Source organism: Pholcus phalangioides, unplaced genomic scaffold (genome assembly GCF_987345545.1).
Source record: "Pholcus phalangioides strain wild (caught in Gottingen) unplaced genomic scaffold, Ppha-v1.0 ptg000172l_1, whole genome shotgun sequence".
NCBI classification, from domain to species: Eukaryota; Metazoa; Arthropoda; class Arachnida; order Araneae; family Pholcidae; genus Pholcus; species Pholcus phalangioides.
The window spans coordinates 7,673,066-7,700,037 of record NW_028301637.1 but is presented as its reverse complement, the minus strand read 5'-3'; the positions used below and the strand labels follow the sequence as shown (position 1 = coordinate 7,700,037).

General features: G+C 40.5%; 1 protein-coding gene across 3 annotated transcripts in view; it reads left to right on the top strand.

The window, feature by feature from the left end:
- Positions 1-8,089, top strand: part of LOC149063656 (multiple inositol polyphosphate phosphatase 1-like) — a 36,616-nt gene extending 28,527 nt beyond the window's left edge. For all 3 annotated transcript variants that reach the window (XM_089255898.1, XM_089255896.1, XM_089255897.1), the window contains exon 9: positions 7,611-8,089. In XM_089255898.1, the coding sequence (XP_089112024.1) occupies positions 7,611-7,968 (358 nt within the window). In that variant the 3' untranslated portion in view covers positions 7,969-8,089. The remainder of the gene's footprint in view (positions 1-7,610) is intronic.
- The last annotated feature ends 18,883 nt before the right edge of the window (positions 8,090-26,972 follow it).

Sequence of the window (26,972 nt, the reverse complement as noted above, 5' to 3'; positions counted from 1 at the left end):
TTTACAGATCGCTTAAGTGATATCTTAATTAGGATGTATCAACGCTGTAGTGGGGAGACTTGGTCTGGTTCCCCCCGAAATGTGAGAAAATGACTGAAAAAAGGGAAAAAGATGGCTAAATCTATTGTCCTATCACTTTGGTTCCCCCCAAACGAAATTTCTACCTACAGACCTGGGATGTATCTTTATCTTAATTTGAGTGATTTAAAGCCCGTAGTTCAGAAGTGGAATTCTGAAATATAGATGGCAGCACTGAAAAATCAAACACAACACTACATACACACTCAGACTGTTAGGTACACACACACAGTTACACTTCCAGCACAACTCACTAGGTAGTAAATCGCCCTTAGATGGTGATATATCTTAGTTGGGCTCAGTTTGAAATAAAGAAAGAAGTGGGATTTGCAGGGATGATTGTGCGAAGAATGTAATGGAGTGAAATCCACGTGGTAATGACCTGACCGGCGCTGAAGATCGAATATGGCAGTTTTTATTTTTGGTAATGATGTTCTTGCGCTTTTCAAGACAATGGCATTTTGCAGCGGCAATGTTTTCTGAAGGATACGTACGTCGAAGAATATCCTAAGCTTCTGTTTATTAACAATGTTAATTAACACATAATCATAATACTATTATTATTCACAATTCTAGATTATTGTCGCATTATACATGAAGACTTAACAAATTTTAGACAGAGTTCCAATAGAGATAACAGACGCCCTCTGATGCTCATGTAGACTGTCCGCGTAACAATTTTCTTCTTCCGTCTCTCCTCTGCACTTTTTCTTCTCCTACACTCCCACGCACATTTTGCACCCGGCACGTCTTTAGTCATTAATCAGTGGGCCGCTGCAGTACCCCGCCCCTAGAAAGAATGTTCTTGAAAGCGAACTGGCAACCGAATGCGGCGGCCAGTCGCCTCTGCTAATTGGTGTTTGGATTCTTCAAAAGCTTTCGAGGACTTAGGTGTCCAAATTATTTCCGTTTTATCAGACATTTTTTTGCCTTGTAAATGTGTACATAATAATGCTTGAGAAAATGCTGCATGTGGAATGTTGCGACGGTAATAATTTAATAAGCTTAAATATCGTCTTAAGACGCGATTGTTTTGGGATGCTCAAATTTGAGAATGGCCTCAACTCTGTCTGGGAGAGGTTTGATACCTTTGTCACTCACCAGATACCCCAAGAAAGGAAGTTCTTTTGCTCCTAGAATACATTTGTCTACATTGATTCTGATACCATACTCGGAGAGTCGTTTGCATACCATATCAAGATGTTTGACATGCTCATCTTCTGAACAGCTGCTGATCAGAATATCGTCGAGGTAAGCAAAAGCAAAATCGAAGCCATACAAAACTTTGTGTATAAAGCGTTGGAATGTCTGAGCAGCGCTCGATTGTCCAAAGGGCATATATAAATACTCAAAAAGACCAAATGGTGTTGTAATGGCCGTCTTCCGCACATCATCTGGATGAACAGGTATTTGATGATATGCCCTGGTCAAATCAATTTTTGAGAAGATGTTTTTGCCAAATAATGTCTGGGAAAAATCTTGTATGTGGGGTAGTGGATAGCGGTCCTTTTGTGTTTGTTTATTTAAAGCCCGATAGTCACCCGTAGGACGAAAATCTCCATTAGGTTTTGGAACCATATGAAGAGGATTAGAAGACCAATTAGATTTACTGGGTCTACAAATTCCTTGTTCAAGCATAATCCGAAATTCTCTTTTTGCGACTTCCAGCTGCTTGGGATTTAAACGCCAGGGGCGTGAAAAAACAGGTTGTCCCTTTGTAATGATTCTGTGTACCGTGTTGTGTTTAGCATTAGGTGAGGATGGATATGGACAGAGGATTTCTTTGTATCTGTAGAAAATGTCCTTGAACTTTTCATCAGTGGCTATGAGTGTAACGCTCATCTCTGGACTGTTGATAGTACAGCATTTGCTAGCTAATCTAGTTAAAGGGTCCCTGAGGCAAGAATTTTTCAAATCAATCAACAGTCCATAATGTTTCAGAAAATCAGCACCTATGATAGGTTTGCTAACGTTAGCTATGATAAATGGCCACTGGAATTCACGGCGTAAATTGAGGCTGACTGAAATCATCTTGGTGCCAAATGTTTTGATGAGGCTGTTGCTAGCAGAATATAGTGTTAAGGATGATGGTGCAACAAATGACATACCCGACTTGTAGGGCAAAACGCAAACATCACTACCACTGTCAGTTAAATAATGGCGATGTGAAGTTGGATCATGAATGAATAGGCGGCTAGAGGAATTCAATTTGAAATCACACTCCGCCACATGTGATTTCTGGTTTAGTTTCCCTGACTGTTGTAGTTGCATGGTTGCTGGCATTTATAGGCTTTATCAGCGAAATTGAAATGGTACCAGCATATACCTTCTGGCAGTGCTCGCCTCGGACTCTGTGATCGCCATCTGTTGTATAAATGTTCACGGCTATGGCTTCTTGGCCCTCTCTGTCTATCTCGTGAGAGACGTTTTACTTGCTCAGTTAGTGCCGCAATTTGAGTTCGCAAGTCTGTAAGTTCTGTGTTTTCAGTTGATTTACCTAAGCGACACTGTGTTTCGGCTACATAGTGTGGGTTTAGTTCCAAGATCTTGTCAGCCATTTGAGCTAACTTGTCAAGATTTCCATCGGAAATTGATAGAATTGCTTGGGTCTCTTTGGGTAACCTTTGTATCCACAATGTTTTGAGGAATTCTGCATCAACTTTGTCATTGGCCAGTTGGCGCATTTTTCTCAACAAATGAGAGGGTTTGTCATCGCCTAGGATAGCAAATCTTTCACTCGTTTTTGTTCCGAGTCGGAAAATTCAGACACGAGTCTCTCCTTGAGCGTAAGATATAAATTTTCGGCCGGGGGATTCCTCACAATGCCACTGACATACGACAATACTTCGGAGTTTAGGGCAGAAACTACAGCATAATACTTTGTCTGATCCCGGGTAATATTAGCGAGAGCGAATTGCGCTTCAATATTTATAAACCATAAGTCATCATCTTTGTCCCAAAATTGTGGTAGTTTAAGTGCTACCCTGTCTATCTCCGTGGACCTGTCTGGGGTATTGGTCATGTTGATGGCAATGGATAAATACAAAATCTAGAATGAAATTGAATCGCCTACGCAAGGGACATAACACAAAGAAAAAATGTTGTACACGCGCTGAGCTTACTTAGTTATCTGGCGGAGCGGAGACAGGAAACCACTTGGCTTATCGTTCACTGATGATGGACACCTGTAGAAGAAGAAGCACGATGTTGATGGCCATATTGTTATCCCTCGTTGTTTCCGCTGCTTGAAGGTTGCGCGATCTTTTCATGAAGTCACCACTGAAGGATACGTACGTCGAAGAATATCCTAAGCTTCCGTTTATTAACAATATTAATTAACACATAATCATAATACTATTATTATTCACAATTCTAGATTATTGTTGTATTATACATGAAGACTTAACAAATTTTAGACTGAGTTCCAATAGAGATAACAGATGCCCTCCGATGCTCATGTAGACTGTCCGCGTAACAGTTTTCTTCTTCCGTCTCTCCTCTGCACTTCTTCTTCTCCTACACGCCCACGCACATTTTGCAACCGGCGCGTCTTTAGTCATTAATCAGTGGGCCGCTGCATTTCCATTCTACAACAGTGGTGATTTCTATTCAACACAGGTTTTCATTCTACAACTATGAATCTCACTGATTAATGATGAAATCAAAATTTTGTTTTCGTGAATACAACTATGCATATACCAAAAATAAGCATACTTACTCCCAACAAAAGTGTTAGCATCAATGGTATAGCAACTGAAGCTGTTGTCGACATATCTATCGTGAACCAAAATTTTGCTGTGAAAGTAAATGTTGAAGTTCATAACAGTGTTAAAAATCCCATAAAAGGTATGCACCCCCCCCCCACACACACTTCGCCCCCCTTTCCCGAAATGAAAGTGGTTACCCTCCTAAAGAATTTTCTGGCTACAGGCCTGGCTGGGATGAAAGCAAAAGCAATCGGCGCTAAATCTAAAAGTAAACATAAAGCAAGAGATGATGATGCTGGAGGCTTTAAAATGCAAGGTGGCGATGACAGTGATGAGGGTGATGAGTCCTAATATTCAAGTTGGAGTTATGTACATCATTACTCCAATTACCTTGGAGTAATGCTGTAGGAAGGACTGAAGTGAACTATGTTATTGATAAAGTAAAAATGAAAAGTACATTCTATGTAGTGAAAGATGATACTTTTCAGAAACCATATGTACTCATTGATAATAATGTTAGTGAGATTCACAGAATTTGACCATGATTTGATAAGACGAGAAATCACAGTTCCTGAACATTGAAGATTGAACGAGTGTGTAAAATCCAGGTTGAAGAAGCATGCCATATCCCAACACCAATGGCGCCAAAAAATTAGCAAGCTCAGTTATTGAGAGAACAGACTTCGAAGAAAAGGTTTGGCTGGTCCAGCTGATTTCAAGAGGTTTGCTGGGATCAAGGCCGTAGCGAGGGGGGAGGGGACTTTGGGATCTGGTCTCCCCTGAAATGTGAAAAAATGATCGAAAAAGGGGAAAAGTTGGCCAAATCTATAGTTCTATCACTTGCCTCCCCCCCCCCCCACCTCCGAAATGGAAGTGGTTTCCCTCCGAAGGAATTTTCTGGCTACAGCCTGACTGGGATGAAAGCAAAAGCAATCGGTGCTAAATCTAAAAGTAAACATAAAGCAAGAGATAATGATGATGGCTTTAAAATGCAAGGTGACGATGACAGTGATAAGTCCTAATATTCAAGCTGGAGTTATGTCACAAGGACTAGCAGCAAGAGCACTCTCTGATGAATTAAAAGACGTTGTTCATGAGATATGTACCTGCTGATGTGAGGAAGACTGAAGTTAAAGAACATTCTTCCAGGGGCAGATTGAGAGCTCGCTGTTTGGAAGGGTGATTTTTCAAATTGTTGTGAATATGATGACCATACATCCCACATTTTCCAGGACAATCCTGATTTTCATTTTTTTTTCTCTGTCCTGACTTTTTGAAAAAAATGCCCTGGTTTTTCAGTTTTTTAGTCACAAGTTTTCTTGAATTCGTTATTTAATCAAAAATATTGATACAAATAATTTCAATGGATTTATTGAATGCAATATTATCATATTCAAATTTTGCTTGGGGGAAACCTATAGATCTACGCCTGCTTTTTTCTGATATTGTGAATGCCAGAATTCTTCCCAAAAAATTTAAAAGCAGAGACAATCCCAGTTTTGCATTTATCTAATTTGAAAGTGGAAAGAAAGCCGAAGAAAACTTCAAACTTTTGCCCAGAAAGAAAGCTCATGACAACCAGATCGAGTTGGATTTTTGCAATGCAAAGAGCAACAACATAGCCTATGCCAAGCATGCTGAAGCCGACCAGAATAAAGGCAAGTCAATTCAAAGAAGCTATTTGTGAGTAGTCTAACTTCAGAAATAGCCATTGCTCATGTTGCAATCTGTCCCCTCCAAGGTGCATTCAGTGTGAGAGAGGACCAGGGAGAGAGATGACCCCAGAAGTATAGTTGTATTTTTCTGTGACAACAAAGAAGCTGAGGCATTGAAGGTAAATGAGGGTGCAGTTGTTAACAGCAGGACAATAACAGCTATGTATGCTTTCAAGGGTAGGAGTAAACCCATGCCTTTCATATTTCATAAATCAAAGGCCAAGACTGAAATTGCAGAAGTTTGGTTGTCTATCAAAGAAGCCTAGACAAGAGCCAGTAAGCAGCGGTGAATACCAACAATATTGGCAATTGTTTATCATCTATATAACATTTACACCAAGAATGGATTCTTGCGACAATGGTAAAACTGTCGATTGTGATCCTGGCTGTAGTTTGAATGAAGTGCCCAAAATGAGCAAGAAAACTGCCAGCATAACTGAAAGACTATTGACTATAGGAAAAATTTTATAATTTTCTGATTTCAAAGCATGTTGTGTGTGCATTTATTTTAGTATTTCTCTATTTTTACATTCACGTATTGTTTAATTTTTGCATTTACATATTGTTTAACTTTTGCATTCGTTGTTTTACTATTGCATTATCATCATGAATGAGGGCATTCATGTATGTCAGTATGGCCAAACTGTAACAACAACACAACTATTAATATTTTGGAGGTTCTAGTTTTTCCAGCAATTTGTGGCAACAGGGATTGTTGTTGATTGTTTTATGCCATACAAAAATGTGAGCTAGGATGTGAACAGTGGTCAATGTTTGCATTATTTCTCTAATTAAATATATCCTAATTAATATATATCTCAGATGTTATGTTTCATCATTTGAGTGATTTAAAGCCCATACAAACTGCAGCATTTGAAATGGTGGAAATAATCAGGAACAAGCAGAGAGAGACCACTGCTGGCAGGATAGGATATACTTAATGCTATAAAAAACACTAGCGGTACACTGACCTACTCCGGGGACCAACTGCATCAAAAAAAGGTAGTTAAGCAATATCCAATAAAAAAAATTTTAAGATTTAATTCACATAATCATTCACAAAAATTGAAAATTCGAAACTTTAAAATTGGTCAAGCAACAATAATTGAAACAGCGATTTGATCATTATCGCACACCACTCAGGCTATGGTGGATGAAACAGTATAACACTGCCTTTCATGGCAGTGTTATGTAAAGTAAACAATTTTTTTTATAACAATTTCTACTGTAAAAATAGTATACAAATTTAATTATACAGGATGTCCTGTAAGTGTTAGCATGACATCTCATCAACCGTCCAACATAGACGTATGATTCTAATTTTAAAAATGTTCAATAGGTTTTCAAAAATTACCCTGCACCAGTTTTGAGAGGGGAAATACAGTGTGTAACAAAATAAAAAATATAAATTTTTATTCGGTCCTCCTGTGCTCTAACTTCTAATTGGAAAGTTGTTGCTCGGTCTCTCTTGATGCCAAAAAAAAAAAAAAATCCATGTTGCTAAGTACAATATTGCCAGAGGTATTCGAAAAATGGAGGAAATTTAGGAAAGAACACCATTAAATGTGGGTAGAATGGTTTTTCCGCATTTAACACTGTCCTTTCTCAAATTTCCTCCCTTTTTTAAATTCAAATATCCCTGTGAATATTGCACTTAGAAAGATGGGATTTTTTTTGTTGGCATCAAGAAAGACAGGGCAGCAACTCTCTAATTGGGTTTTGGGGCACACGGGGACTGTATAAAAAGTTAACTTTTTATTTTGTGACACACTGTATTTTCGCTCTTGAAATTGGTACAGGGTAATTTTTGAACGCCCGTTGAGCATTTTCCGAATTGGAATCATATGTCTATGATAGATGGTTGATGAGATAAAGGTAGTGCTTGCACTTACAGGACATCCTGTATAAACATGTGCAAGGTAAATAACATAGAAGTGAAATTGACCTATTCCACAGGGGTCCAGGGTATGTTACACCCACCCATATACTCCTTCTGTCATTTGATAAATATAAGGTGTCCTGCTCTGATTTGAGGTATAAAATGACTCGTGCTCAAAAAATAATCATTCAACATAGTTGTGTGCATAATTTAAGTTATTTTACATTGCAGCGTGTCGAGTCTCCATAAAGAAGCCAAAGCAGTGCTGCAGTTCACTCATGCTGGTGCAATCAAGAAAGTGTACTCTGCTCTGGGTCTTTACAAGGATCCGAAGCCGTTGACGGCGGACGGTTTCTGCAAGAGACAAGACCGCAGTTGGCGATCGAGCTTCATCGCTCCCTTCAGTTCCAACATCGCTTTTGTAGGTCTGCAGTGTGGGGCTACGCAGAAAAAGATCGTCGTGTACCACAATGAGCAACCTGTTGTGATAGAAGGTTGCCACAGTTTCTTCTGCCCCATCGAGGACTTCTTTGCGCAGTATAAAAATGTGGCAGAGAACTGTGATATGGAAGGCGTGTGCTGCTCGTAGCGACAGCGAATGTTGATGCCGAGCTTTCAGCCATTTGTTGTATCTTTTAGCTTTTTTTTGTTTTACTTTCATTTTTTAGGTTTTACAGATGATTTAATACAAGCTGTTGTTGTTGTTTGAATCGACGTGATTTTCTTTTACCGTTTAATTACTTTTCCCATCATGTGATAATACTACCCTCTTGCTGTTCATTTACGGTTTGAGTGAGCGTTCTCACTGTAATTGGAGAAGCATACAGCTGGGAACAGCAAAGCAGTGGGTGGGGGGGGGGGATTATTCAATTTCTCTGAATTACTTCAAAGCATGGCCTCTTTGCCTACCAAATATTGCAAATAAGGAAAATGATGGCTCTGGCATCCCTGACTGCAATGTGGGAACTCTCACACCAACTCTAGTCCTCTTATTCAGATCATGGCCCGCCACTCTGTTTCAGTGAAGAGATTTTATCAGGTGGTCAAAGAGGACCTGGGCCATGCTGGAAGCTGTGCATGTATGTGTTGTTGTAATGCTTGTTATTAGTAGTGTGCTGCTGTCAAATTTCTCTGAGTGAAGTGTAGTAATCAGTGCCATAACTAGCCATTCCTATGCCGTATGCAAGAATGCATTTAGGCCCCCTCTCTTCCACAGGTGGACACTGTACGGGTGCACCTGCCTAGTTATGGCACTGAGTGCAATAATTGAATAATTATATCATTGCATGCCTTTCCCTCTCTGTGGCACCATAGGCGTAGATAGACTTGGAAGTCTGGGGGGGGGGCAAGGTCATTATTGCTGGGGGGGTCACAATGATGATGATGATGTCAATTCATATATACATTAGATCAGTCGATTCCACCTTTGACGCTCCCCCATCCACGTCCCCCTGTATCTCCGCCCATGTGTGGCACAGCTCTGGTCCTATCACCATACACCAATTTACTGCCAATCGAGTTAGGTTGGAAATGAAGGCATCACGTATTGGTAGCCATCTCAGGTTCAGTAGGGAAGGACCTTGTTATCTATGTTCTTCCTTAGGATTGAACCACGAACCTGACTGTAGTCTTCAAGATGGTAGATGTAGCACCACACCAGCACTTTGGTATATAATGCTCACTGGAATTTCCTCAAGAATGTACAGAGTAGTTCCAAACATATCCACATACTTCAATACCAGAAATACTACCATTGTTGTTAAGATGAAAACATAAAATTTACCTGAGACAAGCATAGACTTTACTTGGTCTCTATCGATGTCATGTTTCTAATATTTACAGCCAATTAGAACTATAACAAATATCTTTATTGATATGAATACCCGAGCCTTCTATTCACCATCTTGTTCCATAGCTGTCTTCCAGGACCTTCTCTTTCTTGGTTACAGCTCAATGGTTCTGGTTATTTCTATCTTCCGACACACACATCATCACTTTTTTTTCTTTTTTTTTTGTTAAAATTCTTCATAAATTAACTCTATTCAAACGCTTAGGCTTCCTTACTTATTTGATTATGTTGTTATGATGGAAATGGATTCTTGTATGCAACTGTTCCATTGAAATCCTTGATGCAGTGTTGTTTCTTCTTGGACTGTCGGTTCAGCTGGTGAGATTTTTACAAAACCTGGCTCTATATGGGCCTGATCCTGGAATATCTCCACGACCTCAGGACTGATCTCTTCCGCAGTTACCTTGTGTTTAGCAGTGCATGCTAATAATGAGTGAATGATGAATACTTCCATTCGCAGCTCCATAATGAAATGCATGTCTGCTTTTTGAGTATTACTAAAGTGTGCCATTATCCCGTACGTTACAACTGTTAGAACGGTTGCACGCTGGAATAACTTCACAGGACTGGCATCCATGGTTTTTATTCACTGTGATGCAGATTTGTTACGGTTTCTTCTTCCCCAGGTTACATTTATGCTCCAATTTGCATGCATTGTGTTCTTTTTCCCTGATAAATTTCAACATGAATGCTGTTTTAACGTTTGCGGAGCGGCCGTTTCGAAACGCGATAGCGCGTTTGTGTTTCATATTAAACCATGCATTCTTTGATTACAATTGGTTGTATTGGTGTAAACCTTTTAAAGTTTTTCCCATCTTTTCTGAACTACCCTGTATATTAATTAGTACCAAGTTTGTCTCTGACAAAGAATATCAGCGGCGGCTTAAAGGAGGGTGCAGTGCACCCTGACGGCAGGATGTAATTGGTGACAGCCTAGGGTTTTGTTTAGACTCATAAATTTTTAAAGAATTCATGACATCAGCGCTATCACTCATTTGAGCCATACCTTGACAACGAAGATGTTGAGAGAAAAATTGGGGGAACGCCTGGGGCTGTAATACCAAAAACAAGAGTGGGACAATGTTGAGGAAAAAATGAGGGAATAGACACACAGGGCCTGGGTCTGTACCAGAAACAAGAGAACTCTTATCACCAGAGCCACAATAAAATGCTTGGTTAACCGGGGCAGGCACATATTTTGGCGCCTTTCCCTCACTAATAGTGGTATAAGGGTGATATTTGCACCCTTTTTGTCCGGGCACCAGACACGCCTGCACCCCTCCAACCTCAGCTGCTGCCTGGCGGCACATGGGGAAAGTGTCCAATTAAACACTTGCATACTTGGAGAGCAGCTCTCCCTTCCGCAAGTAATTTTTCAGGAGAGGTCAAACATAAGGGCGAAGAGAGATTTCGGTTTCTCACTTGCCTTGTGTATGGAGAACTAGAAACCCCCCCCCCTCGCACTCCCCTAATTTTGGCGTTAAGAAGGTTTATAATTCTCTATAGAGGAGCTTTTCTTCTGAGAACGGGCAAGTTCAGAGGACACATGCATGGATGTTTCTTTGCACAAATGTTTCGTTGCATCTGTAAAGGTTCAGAAGGGGATAAAAATATAGAAAGAAAAATCATGGCCGCTGTGGTGGTCGAGTGCCGCTGTGGTGGTCGAGTGGTTATAGTGCCGGACTCGTGATGCGAGGATCCGGGTTCGAACCCCACAGTGGTGGTCGGCTGAAGTTGGTTTTCTGTGGTTCCCAACTTCAAGGCGCAAATGCGAGCCGATCTCCCTGTTAAAAAGTCTCGCCACAGAGAGCAACAGTCCTACAACGATAAATCATTCAATCATAACACTTCACTCATAGTTAGAAAATCTGGGGGCAGATGACAGCACTACACATAACAAGCATTACACAGAAACAAACTTTACGTCAGGTTGCACTACACGTACACGCACATTCCCGCATGTACCGATTCGTTGGGGGGTTCCGCGGGGGGGGGGGGTGTAGCAGTATAGGTAGGGGCTCGGGGATCCATGATGTTCTTAAGTCAGCCACCTCGTTGGGCGGTTTGCCTGTTGTGGCGTTGTATTTGTATTAGTTGTATTGTATTAGGAAGTTGATTCAAATCTAAATCCGGTCGATAAAAGTTTAATAAAAAAAGAGAAGGTGCGGTCTTGAAGCATTTACATGAGATTGGGATTGGGGGGGGGGGGGCAACTTGCTAAATGGTATAGAATTTCGGCTGAGAGATAGGTCACAACAGGCTATGGTGAAGGGGGAATTCTCTGATTGGACAGACGTCACAATTGGAAATCCTCAGGGAAGTGTCCTTGGCCCCATACTTTTGCCACTTTTTATCGATAAACTCGATCTGGAATCTCTATCAAGTCATGTACATCTAGCAAATTCACAGGTGACGTGAAGCTAATGGGGGGTAGTTGGGAATCGAAGCGATAGGGAATTGGACAAGTGCATGGTCGCTCATTTTGGTTCGAACAGCCCACGTTTCTCTTACGAGTTGAATGGTGTCACTGTCCCGGATGCAACTGAGGTCACCGATTTGGGAATTCTCATTGACGAGCGGCTTCAGTTTTCTGAACGTTGTTCAGCTCTAGTCAGAAAAGCGAATAGAATGCTGTTTCATTTTCAAAAAAGGTCTCTTCGCGTTGTCCTAAAGTCATTCTTCAGCTTTTCCGAGGCTTAGTTCGTCTTGGGCTGGAGTGTACTGTAAGGTTTTGTAAACCATACCTACAGAGGGACATAGACTTGGTTGGAGGGGGTGCAGAGAAGAGCTATGCGTGTCCTTGTTGACACACGGGGCTTGGGTTATGAAGAGAGTTTTCCTTTTTTAAGGATGGACCACGAATTAATATGGCGTTAATCAAGTGCTTTTACAAGGGGACACCAGTATCGTTCCCTATTTTGGCGTTAAGAAGGTTTAATTCTATGGAGGAGCTTTTTTTTGAGAATAAGCAAGTTCAGAGAACACGTGCATGGATGTTTCTTTCCATAAATGTTTTGTTGTATCTGTGAAGGTTCAAGAGGGGATAAAAATATAGAAAGAAAAATATTTTTTTTTTGAAGCTGAGCACAACTCAGGTCTATCGCCATGGGCAATTTACTACCTAGTGAGTTGTGCCGGAAGTGTAAGTATGTGTACCTAACAGTCTGAGTGCGTATCTATTGTGTTGTGTATGATTTTTAGTGCTGCCATCTATATCTCAGAAGTGAAGTGAGTGAAGTGTAATGACTGAATATTTGTACTGTTTGTAGGACTGTTGCTCTCTGCGGCGAGACTTTCTAACGGGGAGATCGGCTCGCATTTTCGCCTTGAAGTTGGGAACCACAGAAAACCAACTTCAGCCGACCACCACTGTGGTGACGGTGGGGCTGGAACCCGGTCCCCGCGATGCGAGTCCGTCATTATGACCACTCGACCACCACAGCGGCAGAAAGAAAAATCATGGAAGTCGATTCAAATCTAAATCCGGTCGATAAAAGTTAAAGAAAGAGAACGACTTCAAAAGAAATGAAAATATAGTGGCTCGTGTTAATAACTAATTTGGAAAAATTTATTTCTGGCATACTTAAGAGTAATGAAATAACTATGAACAGGGACGCAACTAAGGGGAAGCAGGCGGGTCTCTTGCGCTGGACCCGAGCAATACCTTCTAAAGAAAATTATGCTCTAGAAGGTATTGACCCGAGGGTGTGCAAATTTCATTCTGAAACCTCACCTTCAACATTACAAGGGGACGTCGGAACGCGCGCTTGCCCCAGGTCAGGGGCGTCGGAAGTGTTACGAAACTGTGGGTGCTCGTCTTTAGTTTTATATCGGAAATTTTAATTTCTGAATCAATTCTGGGGGTGCTCGGATGCATGCCACAAATTATCGTGGGTGCTTGAGCACCTACAGCACCCCCGGCTCCGACGCCACTGCCCCAGGTGACCAAGCATCTAGTAGCGGCCCTGACTATGAGCCAACCAAGAAACCGGGAGGTATGGTCAAGCACATTTGAAAACTGCCTAACGGCTTTCGACTGAATAAAAAAAATAGGTTCGTTAGTGTCCCTAAGGGAAAAAAAAAAGCCCTTTCAGCCACCCACCATGGTCGTTTGGGTTAAGAGGTTGCGTGATTTGGATAAAATGATGGATTCAGGATAATTGATTAATTTCTTAAAATAATTATTTATTTACAACACGAAACATAAGACGAAATAAAAAATCTACGGAGCGACATGTTAAGCTCTTGATGGTTTGATCGCTTCTCTGGCGATTTCCCGCGTGACAATCCAATGGCGTCGGCTTTACAAGTGTCGCCATCTGTGAGATAAAATACAAATCGAATCTCACCACATGAGTTTCCCCCCAGTGAAGGAACATGGTGAGAGAACGATAAATGAGATACAAAATGAAAATGTGATACAAAAAATTAATCATAAGATGCAGAATAATAGATGTGCAAGACATAATACAATGATGCAGGAAATCATGTGCAATAAGTATACACTTAAAAAAAAATATGATGCAAAATGTACAATTAAATGCAGAAAATTCAATAAGCTGTACAAAATATATATCGGATGCATAATATAAATGAGATGCATGAAATACAAGATGCAAAAAAAAATCAATGAAATGTAGAATTATATGATGCAAAAAAATATTATGATGCACAATTCGAAACAAAATTAATTTCGGTTATCAGCCTAGGACTGAATTTGACTTTTCTGCCAGACCTAGTGACATATGGTTGTACAGGCACAGTGTCATTTTTCTTTTCTTCGAGCTTGTTTTTGTCAAGTTCCACACAGACATCGTTAAAGATAAATGCGGGTTTCACTCTGTCAAGTGAAACACAGGTCTTTCTCCCATTTACATTTAAAGTGATATTTTTTTCATTACGAGAAATCACTTCATGGGGTCCAGTATATGGTTGTGTCAAAGGTGGTGTGATCTTGTCAATTCGAAGAAACACATGTGAGCAAGTTTGCAGTTGAGGATGCACATAAATTTTGGATTGACCATGAGCTGATGTTTTGCATGGTTTGATGATATTCATACGCTCTCTGAGCTGTTGTACATATGTGTATGTTGATGAGAGCTGACCGGGTGTATCCGTGCAGAGATCTGCAGGTAATCTCAAAGATGTACCAAAAACTAACTCTGCACTAGAGGCTTTGATATCCGGCTTGACGGCTGCCCTGAGACCAAGTAAGATGGCTGGCAATGTGACGGTCCACTTTGGATTCTCATGTGCCTTCAATGAGCTTTTTAAGACACGGTGGAACCGTTCGACCATGCCATTGGCCTGTGGATGGTAAGCAGTGGTACGAATCCTGCTAGTGCCAAGCAGGTTGATCAGTTCTCTGAAGAGCGATGATTCGAACTGCCGTCCTTGATCGGTTGTTATGGTTGATGGACATCCATAACGGCAAATCCAACCATCGAACAAGGCACGACAAACTGTGTCTGCTGTGATGTCTGCTACAGGTATGACTTCCGGCCATCTGGTGTAGCGATCAATTACTGTTAAGCAGTATGTCTTTCCTTCTGAAGGAGGCAGAGGTCCAACCAGATCGATATGAATATGAGAAAATCTTGCATCGGGTGTTGCAAAGGTGCCTAAAGGTGTTTTGGTATGCTTATGAACCTTTGAGCGTTGGCACTCATTGCAACACTTTACCCAATCTTTGATGTTCCTTCTCATGTTAGGCCAAACGTATCTTGCAGATATTAGCTGAGTAGATGATGTTACACCTGCATGAGCAAGATTGTGGAAATGATGAAAAATAGTCTTGCGGAAGCTCGCTGGAACAAATGGTCTTGGTGAGCCTGTAGACACATCACACACCAGTTCTGTTGCGGTAAATGGACTTGGCATTGACTTGAAAGTCAGTGAATTAGAGTTGTCTTGCTGTAACTGTTTTAATTCAGGATCCTCTCGTTGAGCAGTTGCAAAAAGGTCAAAATCCAGGAATGGTGATTTGGAAATCGAGTTGATTTCTATTCTTGAAAGAGCGTCAGCTACCACATTATCTGCACCTTTAGTATGACGAACATCAGTGCTGAATTGCGAGATGAAGTCGAGGTGTCGCCATTGACGTGGGCTGCATTTCTCAGGATTTTGCTTGAAGGCGAAGACGAGAGGTTTCTGATCGGTGAAAATTATGAACTCACGGCCGTCTAGCATGTGCCGGAATCTTTTGACAGCAGTGTACATTGCTAACAGTTCTCGGTCGTAAGTGGAGAACTTCTGTTGACTCTTTGTCAGTTTCATGGACAGGAATGCAATGGGTTCCCATCCTTTTCCATTTGATTGCATTAGCGAACCACCGACTGCTAAATCACTGGCGTCAACCCATAGACTTAGCTTGGCACCAGGAATTGGATGGTGAAGTAATGTTGCACCCGCTAAAGCTTGCTTCGCATCGATGAATGCTTGCTCGGCTGGATCAGTCCACTGAAGGATATCAGCTGGCTTGGTTTGAGTAGCTCTTTTGGATTTCTTTTTGTTTTTTATTCCCTCCAAAAACTTGTGTAGAGGTGTTAAGATGTGTGCAGCTCTGGGCACAAAACGACGATAAAAGTTGAAGAGACCAAGAAAACGTCGTAATTGAGTGATGGTTTTTGGCTTAGGAAAGTTCAGGATGCAATCAACACGATCTGTTAAAGGCTCGATGCCAGATCCAGAAACTTGGTAACCCAAAAATTCAATTGATGAACCACCAAATACACATTTAGAGGGCTTGATGCTGAGGCCATATATTTGCAGACGTTCGAATAACAACCTTAGATGTTCGATGTGCTCTTCTGGTGATTTCGAGGCTACCAGTATGTCATCAACAAAGGCATATACAAATGGAAGTCCACGAATGACCTCGTCAATAAACCTTTGGAATGTGGCTGCAGCGTTGCAAAGGCCAAATTGCATTCGAGTGCTCTCGAACAACCCAAACGGTGTGATAATAGCACTTTTATGGACATCTTCCGGATGTATAGGAATCTGATGATAGGCCCTAATGAGATCTATATGGGAAAAGATTTTACTACCATGCAATTCAGATGTAAAGTCCAGAACATTTGGAACACTGTACCGGTCTTTCACAGTCTGTGCATTTAAAGCTCGGTAATCACCAACTGGACGCCATTCACCACTGTCCTTTTTCGGGACCAAGTGCAGAGGTGCAGTCTTCATAGCAGCTGTTAGATGGTCGTAAATGGCCGAGGTCAAGCATCTGCTGAAATTCTTGCTTCACGATTTTCAATCGATCAGGAGCCAGACGTCTTGGTTTGGCATGCACAGGTGGACCAACAGTCTCAATATGATGCACGACAGAGTGTTTCACAGGTTGTCCTGGTTGTGGTGGTTTGATGATGTCGGGAAACTTGCTGAGAAGGCTGTGGTAGATGGTGTCACCTTCAATGAGTTTGATTGAGTGAACTTCTGCAATGTGAAGATCACAGTCAGTATTGAGTTTTGTTGTCCTATCCAGCAAACATCGTCGTCGGAGATCCGGAACAAGATCAAAGTTGAACAGAAAGTCTGCCCCAATGATGGGTGTGGAAACATTAGCCAGTAGGAAAGTCCAAGTGAAATTACGACGGAGATTGAAATCTAATGTCACCCTCTTTTGACCATAAACACTAATGGATGAAGCATTAGCAGCAGAGAGCTTCATAGTGGCGTCGCAGTGTCGTTGTGATGGTGATGCTGGAAGGATAGAAACATCGGATCCAGTGTCAATCAGGAATCGAATTTTGGAATTTCTGTCCATGGTAAAAAGGCGACGAGATGCCTGTGGCAAGGAGCATGTCGCGATTACTCCTCGCCCGCCCCGTTTTTTTGAAACTTGCACGGCGACACGCACTTTTTGGCGTTGTTGCCGAATTTCTTGTGATACCAGCAGTTTTCCGATCGTGGATGCGGACTGCGCGCACGTGAGGTACGTTGGCGAGAGTTGCTGCGCGAACGCAGGATGTTTTTCAACTCGCGGCGTAACTGAGCCACTTCGTCCCGAAGTTGCGCGACGGAATCCGGCTGTTGCGGTTTCTCAACTGCGTCAACATGCTGAGGGTTCACTTCATGAATTTTGTCGGCGAGTTGAGCAGCTTTCTCGAGAACGAGTGGAGTGACAGCAGCGAGAATGGACTGAGTTGATGCCGGTAGGTGTTGGAGAAAAAGTTCCATCAGCAATTCGTCGGAGACAGAATGCGATTCCGCTCGTCGTCGCAATTCGCGGAGAATGTCGGATGGTTTCCGATCTCCCAATGACCCGCATGTTAAGAGCTTTCGAAGTTGAGTGGACGACGACTCGCTCGACCGTTTAATCAGTTCCGATTTCAGCCTTTCATACGGATCCGTGGCCGGCGGATTAACGAGAATGTCCCGGACAAGAGCCGCACTTTCCGGAGGCAGATTCGCGACAACATAGTTGTACTTTGTGACAGATTCGGTTATCGGTTTCGGAACAGCGAGAGCGAAAGTGCTTTCACACATGATAAACCACAGCGCTGGATCATGGTGGTTAAAAAGTGGTACCTGAACGGCACTTACTTCCATGATGAAAATCCAGGAAAAGTGATGTCAAGTTCCTGAAAGCGAAAGTTCACTCACGGGAAACACCAGTAGATTGCCTCGTGCTGCAGTGAAGAAACTGGAACTTGTTTGAAGTCCGCGGTCACCATACTTTGGGTTAAGAGGTTGCGTGATTTGGATAAAATGATGGATTCAGGATAATTGATTAATTTCTTAAAATAATTATTTATTTACAACACGAAACATAAGACGAAATAAAAAATCTACGGAGCGACATGTTAAGCTCTTGATGGTTTGATCGCTTCTCTGGCGATTTCCCGCGTGACAATCCAATGGCATCGGCTTTACAAGTGCCGCCATCTGTGAGATAAAATACAAATCGAATCTCACCACCACAGTCGTCTTCACGGGGCGGCAGGTAGGTGAGCTCGACCACTGCTACCGTAGTCAAGATTACAGAGGCTCGAATCGCCCCAGAAGAACACCTCGGATTTTTGGGTTACTTATTGTCTGTGAATTTTCTATGGGATTAGACAGTGTTTCTCAAAGTGTGTGCTGCAACTCCTAGGGGCGTCGCCAATCTTTGTCAAAGACATCGCAGAGAGCTGCTGATGACTGCCTACATATTTAGTGCTTTGAAATAAACTTTTTTTGAACTATTCTTGGGAGCCACAGACGGCTAAAGTTTGAGAACTGCTCTAAATCATCCGTATGGACACCACCGCGACACCTTCCCAGAAATTGTGACCAACCCTTTGGGGACTACTGTGTTAGGGTAACAAACGTAAAGAAAGAGAACTTTTTCAGACAGTCATGTCCAAGGGGGGCAGCAAAAAATGATTCGCCTCAGGTGGGGAAATTTCTGGGATCAGCCCTGTTTATCCAGATCACCTCGAAACGCAGTACTGGAGCATTTAAGTGACCCGTGGTACAGTTCCGGATCACTCAAACGGCACATCACCAGTACACTTAAATGACAAGCGATACATTTACAGATGACTGAAGTGATTTTCGGCGCTCTTCCGGATCACGTAATCGAGTGGTCCGCGACACGTTTTCAATTAAATGGAGTGGCCCGCACTTTCCTAAGGATTGACCCTTGCAACTCATCAGGAGGAGGGGGGTTTGAACTCCCCCACCCCCGTCATATTTCACATGAATAGTAGAGAGCACATGTTTCTCTCCAGTCCCGTAGCCAGAAATTTCGTTGTTCGGGGGAGGGGGGGCAAAGTGATAGAACAATAGATTTGGCTATCTTTTCCCGATCATTTTCTCACATTTCGGGGGGGGGGTGGAGGCCGCCACGGCGTTTTTATTCCTTATCGTTTTCAAGCTCCACTAATGTTGCGTGATAATTATCAGCCGAAAGCAGTTGATGAATTTACCCCCCCCCCCATCCCTGTAGCAATTCTTCTTTCGCATTCGTATTATTGGGGGAAGTTTCAAAAAACAAAAATTCCACCAGTAACGTACATACGAAAAAACCATTGTTTCGACAAAAGATAATGAAAAATGTTGGTGAAAAGACAAAGAAGCAGAACTAAAACCCAAACTATTGCAATGAAATATCAATACCACGTGCCGTCATTATCCGAGGTTATGATCACGATGCCATAAGCGTAGTTTCATTATCGAAGAGCGTTTAGTTTGAGAGAGATCGTCACCTTTCCTGGGAAGGAATTATATTGCTTTTCTCCAGTGGTGAGTCTCTCCTTATTAATGAAGTAAAACTTTTCTTTTTTTTTTTATTTCGGCTTCATTACTGTCGGCCCTCGGTATTCGTGGTTTCCGTATTCACGGTCTTCTTCCCGCTTTGGACGTAAACACTTCCTACGTGGCGGGAATTTGCCCCCCGTTCATTTTTGAAAATTGATTGCCTTCAACCAGTCACTTTTTTCTTTTTATAATAATTGATTTAATTATAACTTTTGACAGCAAACATTAAAATATTCTCCTCGCTTACAGCGAGCCTTTCAAGTTACCTCCTGAGTCCACAGGAGCCCACCAAAGCCGCTTGAAAGGTGGACCCATAGGCGGATATAGACTCGGAAGTCTGGGGGGGGGGGGCACGATGATGATGATAATTCATATATGAATATATACATTAGATCAGTCAACTTCACCTTTGACGCTGGGGCAATGCTCCCCCTCCCCCCCGTATCTCCGCCCATTTGCTGTATTACGAAATTTAATATACACAGCTTTAATACAATTTTATTTAATACGCTCTTACTTACTTAATTACAGCTTTATTAAAATACACTCTTTAATACAGCTTTGAGGTGAACTCTTAATGCAGCTTTGGGAGCCACTGTCAAACTAAAACAGGGTTGGGAGATCATTGAAAATTTTCCAGCCAAAATTTTCTTGAAAAGTAGCCCCAAACGTTCGGACTCGTGCTCCCACCTATAAGTTCAAGTACTTAGTAATAAGTTCAATATACGCTCTAGCGAAGGGAAATCTCTATCTCCTCTGTAGCTTAGTGGTCAGAGCACTCGTCCGGCAATCGAGGGACCCGGGTTCGACTCCCGGTGGAGGCAGAGATGAGTTTTTCCTTCCTTAAAAAAAAAAAAAATTAACATCTCAAATAATAAATATCTTCACAACATCCAGTCTTCTGTATATCTTGTATGAACTAAAATGTTAGCTATTGCCAATTTTTTGCCCACGTTTACCTTTGAAGTGTACGCGAGGCAGTCGCGGATCTATGGTGGTGGGGTGGGGGGGAAGCTTCCCCATTGGATCCGCGTGTCCTTTACGTCTATCCCTCCGTTTCCTTCTGAGATAAAGGAGATATAGCAACTTTAACTGTCTTTTGTCCATACTTTACAATTTTATACAATAAAACCTGTCAACAACGGCCACTGACGGGACCAAAATTATAAGCCGTTCTGTTCATTACGAATATTTAATTGACTACATACTTTAATAACTTTTAAATTTAATTTAAAAATTTAAATTTTTTTCTTTTTAAATATTTAAAATTATTTAAATTTTTTTCAATTATTTAAAAAATATAAATAGGTCTATTTTTTAAAATTATTTTAAATATTAATTATTTTTTTAATCTTTTAATTTTTTTAACTTTCAAAACTAAATACTTACATAATTAAAATATATAATATATATATTTAAAATATATATATATATTTTATATATATTATATATAAATATATAATTAAACAACGTTATCCACGTACAGCGTTTCACTTAGGGCCTGATTAAGACGTTTCAACGCCCTAAGCATTTGAATAATTTTGGTGGTTCCCCCAATACCTACAAGTATATTTTACTCGATATTCAGTCTATAAACCAAAAAATTAAATTTTATATTTCAGAAGTAACTAATCTAAGGATGGGATTCCACTTTAAAAGGGTTATGAAAGTTATTTTATAAAACTTGAAAAAAAGCAACCAATAAATTTATCAGTTGCATAATGCAATAAGCTGATGCATAAACCAATAATGATGCATAAACCAATAATGAAATGATGCATAAACCAATAATGAAATGATGCATAAACCAATAATGAAATGATGCATAAACCAATAATGAAATGATGCATAAACCAATAATGAAATGATGCATAAACCAATAATGAAATGATGCATAAACCAATAATGAAATGATGCATAAACCAATAATGAAATGATGCATAAACCAATAATGAAATGATGCATAACTATGATATGCAATGAATAATGATGCATAACTATGATATGCAATAAATAATGATGCATAACTATGATATGCAATAAATAATGATGCATAACTATGATATGCAATGAATAATGATGCATAACTATGATATGCAATAAATAATGATGCATAACTATGATATGCAATAAATAATGATGCATAACTATGATGCATAACTATGATGCATAACTATGATGCATAACTATGATGCATAACTATGATGCATGACTATGATATGCAATAAATAACGATGCATAACTATGATGCATAACTATGATATGCAATAAATAATGATGAATAACTATAATGCATAACTATGATATGCAATAAATAATGATGAATAACTATGATGCATAACTATGATATGCAATAAATAATGATGCATAACTATGATATGCAATAAATAATGATGCATAACTATGATATGCAATAAATAATGATGAATAACTATGATGCATAACTATGATATGCAATAAATAATGATGAATAACTATGATGCATAACTATGATATGCAATAAATAATGATGAATAACTATGATGCATAACTATGATATGCAATAAATAATGATGCATAACTATGATATGCAATAAATAATGATGCATAACTATGATATGCAATAAATAATGATGCATAAACCAATGCAATAAGAATTATTATAAAATTTTTATAGTGTAATCCGGGCTTAAGACAGAAATGTGATGTGAATATTTATAAGCGCAGACATTTTCCTACTTGCAAAGTCTTTGATATCTCCTGAATTTTTTGCTTTTTTTTTGGAACATCATTGGATGTGTTTTCGGAATTTTTCTTTCATATTTTCCAAAAAGACAGATCTTAGATTTTTTTTTTTTTTTTTTTCAAAATCTTTTGAAAATATTTTAAGATATTTTCTCCCATCGATTACTTGTGAGAATCGAACTGAAGGCATCTTTACACCCATATTTTATGGGGCTCTAGCTTAAACCACCAAAGAATGGCTCTAGGCTGCGTATGGGCACTGAATCAGGGGTGAAGGAGAAAAATAATTACAAATATTGCGAAAAAATAGTTTTTATGCACGAATTTAAAGATCGTAATTTAAAAACTAAAGATGTGGGCGTTCGCGCGCATCTTTAGTGCTCGTGGGAAAGGGCATGGACGCGGGTCCGCATCCGCTCCGTGCGGAAGGGGCCGTTTTCACTTTAATGGCATTATCAATCAATGGTCATATCCTTTGAATCGACCATCCTCCATCGTGTGACTTTTTAGGAGAGTAAAAGACGGATTCCAGAGAAGTCGGTCCCTGGAAACTTATTTTTTCAGTTGAGCTTTCCTTTTCCTTCTTGAAAAAAAAAGATCACTCAAAATATCGGTCTCACAAATGGCGAAATCTTTTGTGTTTTTTTCTTTGACTCCCTTCATATTGGTAGGGTCTTAAAGTCATTTTACTGCTTTTCCGAGGATTAGTTCGTTCTGGACTGGAGTATGCTGTAAGGTTTTGGAGACCATACTCGCGGAAGGACAGAGCTTTGGTTGAAGGGGTGCAAAGAAGAGCTACGCGTGTCCTTATTGGCACACGGGGATTGAGTTATGAAGAAAGACTCAAAAATTTCAACGGGATGGATAGGATGGACCATGAACTTTAAGTACACCGCCAATCGACTGCTTTTACAAGGGGACACCAGTATCGTTTGTGAGGGACAATTCTAGGTTATGGTGTCACAGGGAATTTGTCTCTAATAGGGTTGCTAATAAATGGAATAGCTTACCTCCGGGGGTAGTAAATTCTAACACAATTGACACGTTTAAAAAGAAATACGATAAACATTTTGAAGTAAATCCAGAAGCTATTCATATTTAGAATAATACAACCATATGTACATTTTATGGGGTTGTATAATATTTCATCATAAATACAGCCGAATCCTGTTATAACGAACTCCAACAGACCGGAGAAATCACTTCGTTATAACGAAATTTCGTTATAAAGGAATTCCAGGTATCGGCATTTTTTCTATGTAAACTTATTTGGAGGATTAGAAAAGTGTTCGTTAAAACGAGAATTTCGCTATAACGATACTCGTTAAAACGGGATTCGACTGTATATCATGTTTCTAATTGCATTTTTAATTGAGTTGCTGTATTTTTGAAATATACGACATCCATATTTGTTATGGGCATCTTTTCCTCAGCCACCTCGTTGGGCATTTTGCCTGTGGTGGCGTTGTATTTGTATAAGTGCTATATATCCAGCTAAACTTCGCGGAGTATAGCTGGAACTTTCCCGAACATTGTATAGAATCAATTCTGGGGATGAACTCTTAATTTTATCTCAGGAGAAGACTTATTATCATTAGACTATCATTAATATTATGAATTTTTTATTTTTGTTCCTAGGCATTTTCTATCCGCGGAGTTGCAGTTGTTGAGGAGTTCGAATCTGAATCTGTTGGAAGATTAAACTCGGAAAGCGTTCATCATCGGTTCATCTGCACGAGATTAAAATCAAATGCGAAATAGTAAAAACTGAAAATCTGAACATTTCATTGGAAAGTTAGAGCTGAACACACAACCACGTGTGTTTATCGAATTCAATCATCACAGTATGTACGAAGATGAAGATTCGGCTGATTGTTTCTATACGAATGCGGTACCTTCCTTAAAGAACATAGCCATAATAAATATAGCCTCCAACATCTGGAGAGCATCTGATCTGAGAGACATGATTCAACGTCACGTGAAAAATAAAAGGTGCCAATTTCATCGTTCTGACGAGCTGCATAGGAAAGTTATCGAGAAAATGTCCCTCTTGCGATTACCAAAGTGTCTGTACCTTGAAGTTGGGAATGCTTCGATATGTTTAGGTCGTGACGTTTTGAAATTGGTGGCATGTACGAATAATACGATTACCTCTCCGCTACGTGCTTTCCTCAAAAAGTACCTCACACTTGAGCAACGCGTGCAGCTTATAGGATCTGCCAATCTCGATAAGATGGGATTGGTGAACGTATCGAAAGTGCTCGAGTTGCTGCTGCTGAAAGAGTACCCAGAGAAGACGGATGAGTTTATTGGAGACGCGTATGAGCTAGCGTGCACGTACAGCCAGGAGCCTCTGGCAGATTTATTGTGGGAAAAACATCTTTCACATGAACTGCGATCGACAATACGAGCGACACCGGGCAACGATTTCGTTAGGTATTGGACCCATTCGTTAGCCAGCCGGCATAGTAAATTCACGGTCGAGAAATGTGGTGATTTGGGAATTGCTGCAGATAATACTTCATACACTCATATGTTAACATTGTCCATTGATAAAGGTGTCTTCCACTCGGTGAAATATTTCTGGTCGAAAATGGAAAATGAGGAGATATGCCAGGGATTGGAAGAGTGGTTACACAAAGCCGAAAAGCGCCTGATATTCGAAAGGGGCACGCACGATGGAATAAGCAGCGAGGCAACGTGCGTGTTTCTTTTCTTGTTTTCGAAATTGAGCGCAGAACAGAAAGTGGCTACGATAACCAATTTGTTCCTCCAAAGCAAATTATTCAAATTGCATCACCGTCGCAAATTAGCATCTCTGTTCCACAGCTGGCATTTGCGACATTACTTCACACCGATATTCCAGGTCGTACAGGACATGATGAGCGACTATCAGTACCGTGATTTCGTGGTGACGATCAGCGACGAAATAAATTGCAGCAATCCTTTCACCAGTTCCATACTAGAGGATATTTGTCGCGCGAGTTCCGCTGAATTGAGAGTATCTTTCATTGACGGAAACGCCTGTTGGATACCGAATTTCCTGTTGAATGCCAATGACATCACTATTCCGTGTCTGATATTACGTGATGCTAGCGATGATTTAAAAGCGAAAGTCATACAAAGAATCCTATTGGATACGTCATGCATTTGCAGGCTTCTCGATAGCGACAAACTGCAGCTTTTTGAGAAACTCATGGTGGAAACGTTAGGGCCGGCAACCGATATCATGGAACATAAAAAATTAGCAGCGACAGCGTTTACTGCCTTCATCGACGAAAACCGGTCAAAACTGAGTTACCGTTACCGTAAGAAACGGTCCTGGCAGAAAGTGCTGGAATTACTCAGTTGGAGTTTCGGGAACCAAGACGACATAGAGACATTCAAATCAGAAATAAAAACAGAATACATCAGTGAAAAAGTCATTTCATACGCTAAATGCGTGTACTTCGATTTTGAAGATGCTTGGAAAAATACAAGATTTCCATCTCTCTTGGACGATAACGATTTAGTTGCCTGGATGAATAATGGTATTGTGGGTAAATTTCTGGACTGGTACTTCGATGATTTCGAAGAAAAGAAGTACGAGATAATGCGATGCTACATCTTGGGCAATCTCAGACCTTTCGTAAAGTATTTCTACGACTGGAAGTCGTTCGAGACTTTCACACGTTGTTTTTTTGGATCTTCAGTTGACGAGATAAAACGTTTAAAATCGGTTGTTGGGACCAATGAAGTGCTCTACGATATCATATCGAAAGGCGACAGCTTGATGGAAATTCTCAAGTTTGGGGATGAAGTTTTAACGTGGTGTTTCGACTCGCGTGAAATCAACAGCTTCAAACTCGACTTTATCTTGTCCACTTATGGGAAGAGATTGATATCCTCATGGTATCCAAATGTGGGAACGGAAACTCACCTGAGCTACTCGCAAAATGATTCCAACCGGTTCCGAAATACGCTGTTGGTGAAGTTAACCATGATGACGTACCTGGAATGGAGAAGCCAGTGGTAGCTCGTGGCTGAAAATTCTCTGGAGGGGGAGCAAACTTTCACTCTGTGGTCAATTTTCGAAGATATGATTTTTAAAATTGATTAATTTTTATTTATTTTAATCAATTATTGAGATAGTTTGTAATCAAATTATGTTTACATTAAGTTTGTATCCAAAGAAAAAACGTTCGTCCCACAAAACTGAACGAACGAAATAAATGTTTTTTTCTTCAAAAAATACGTCTATTTTTTAGTTACGTAAATACTGTATTATAACTTTTTTGCATTACCTTGGAACACAGAATCAATGTGGGAAACAATATTTTGTTTTAACTAACAAATGAAAGAACGCAGTGTTCGCTGTTCATATGCTTTAGTGGACTAGATTTTTAATTTTTTTCCCATCAGATGTTTGATTTCACCCGTATCGTCATCCACACCGATCTACAATTACAGATCATTTTTATCGCACTAAGGCTAATAATACCGTAGCCTGCAGTTTATTCGAGATTTCGAAAACGGCAGCGTTCGACATTTCTGCGTTTTTAGGGTGGATTCACATCTATAGACACTCACCATGTCCAGTCGGACATGGCAAACAACCGTGTTGGGGATGCGCAGGCGAAGACATTTTTATGTTAAAGAATGTTTGCCATCTCTGACTCGACACGCTGAGTGTCTGCAGATGTGAATCCACCCTTTCACTTAACGAGGGGTTAGTGAGCTAACCCTCGGTGTTGGACTCAATGCTGCACCAATCTTTATCGATGGTCAGG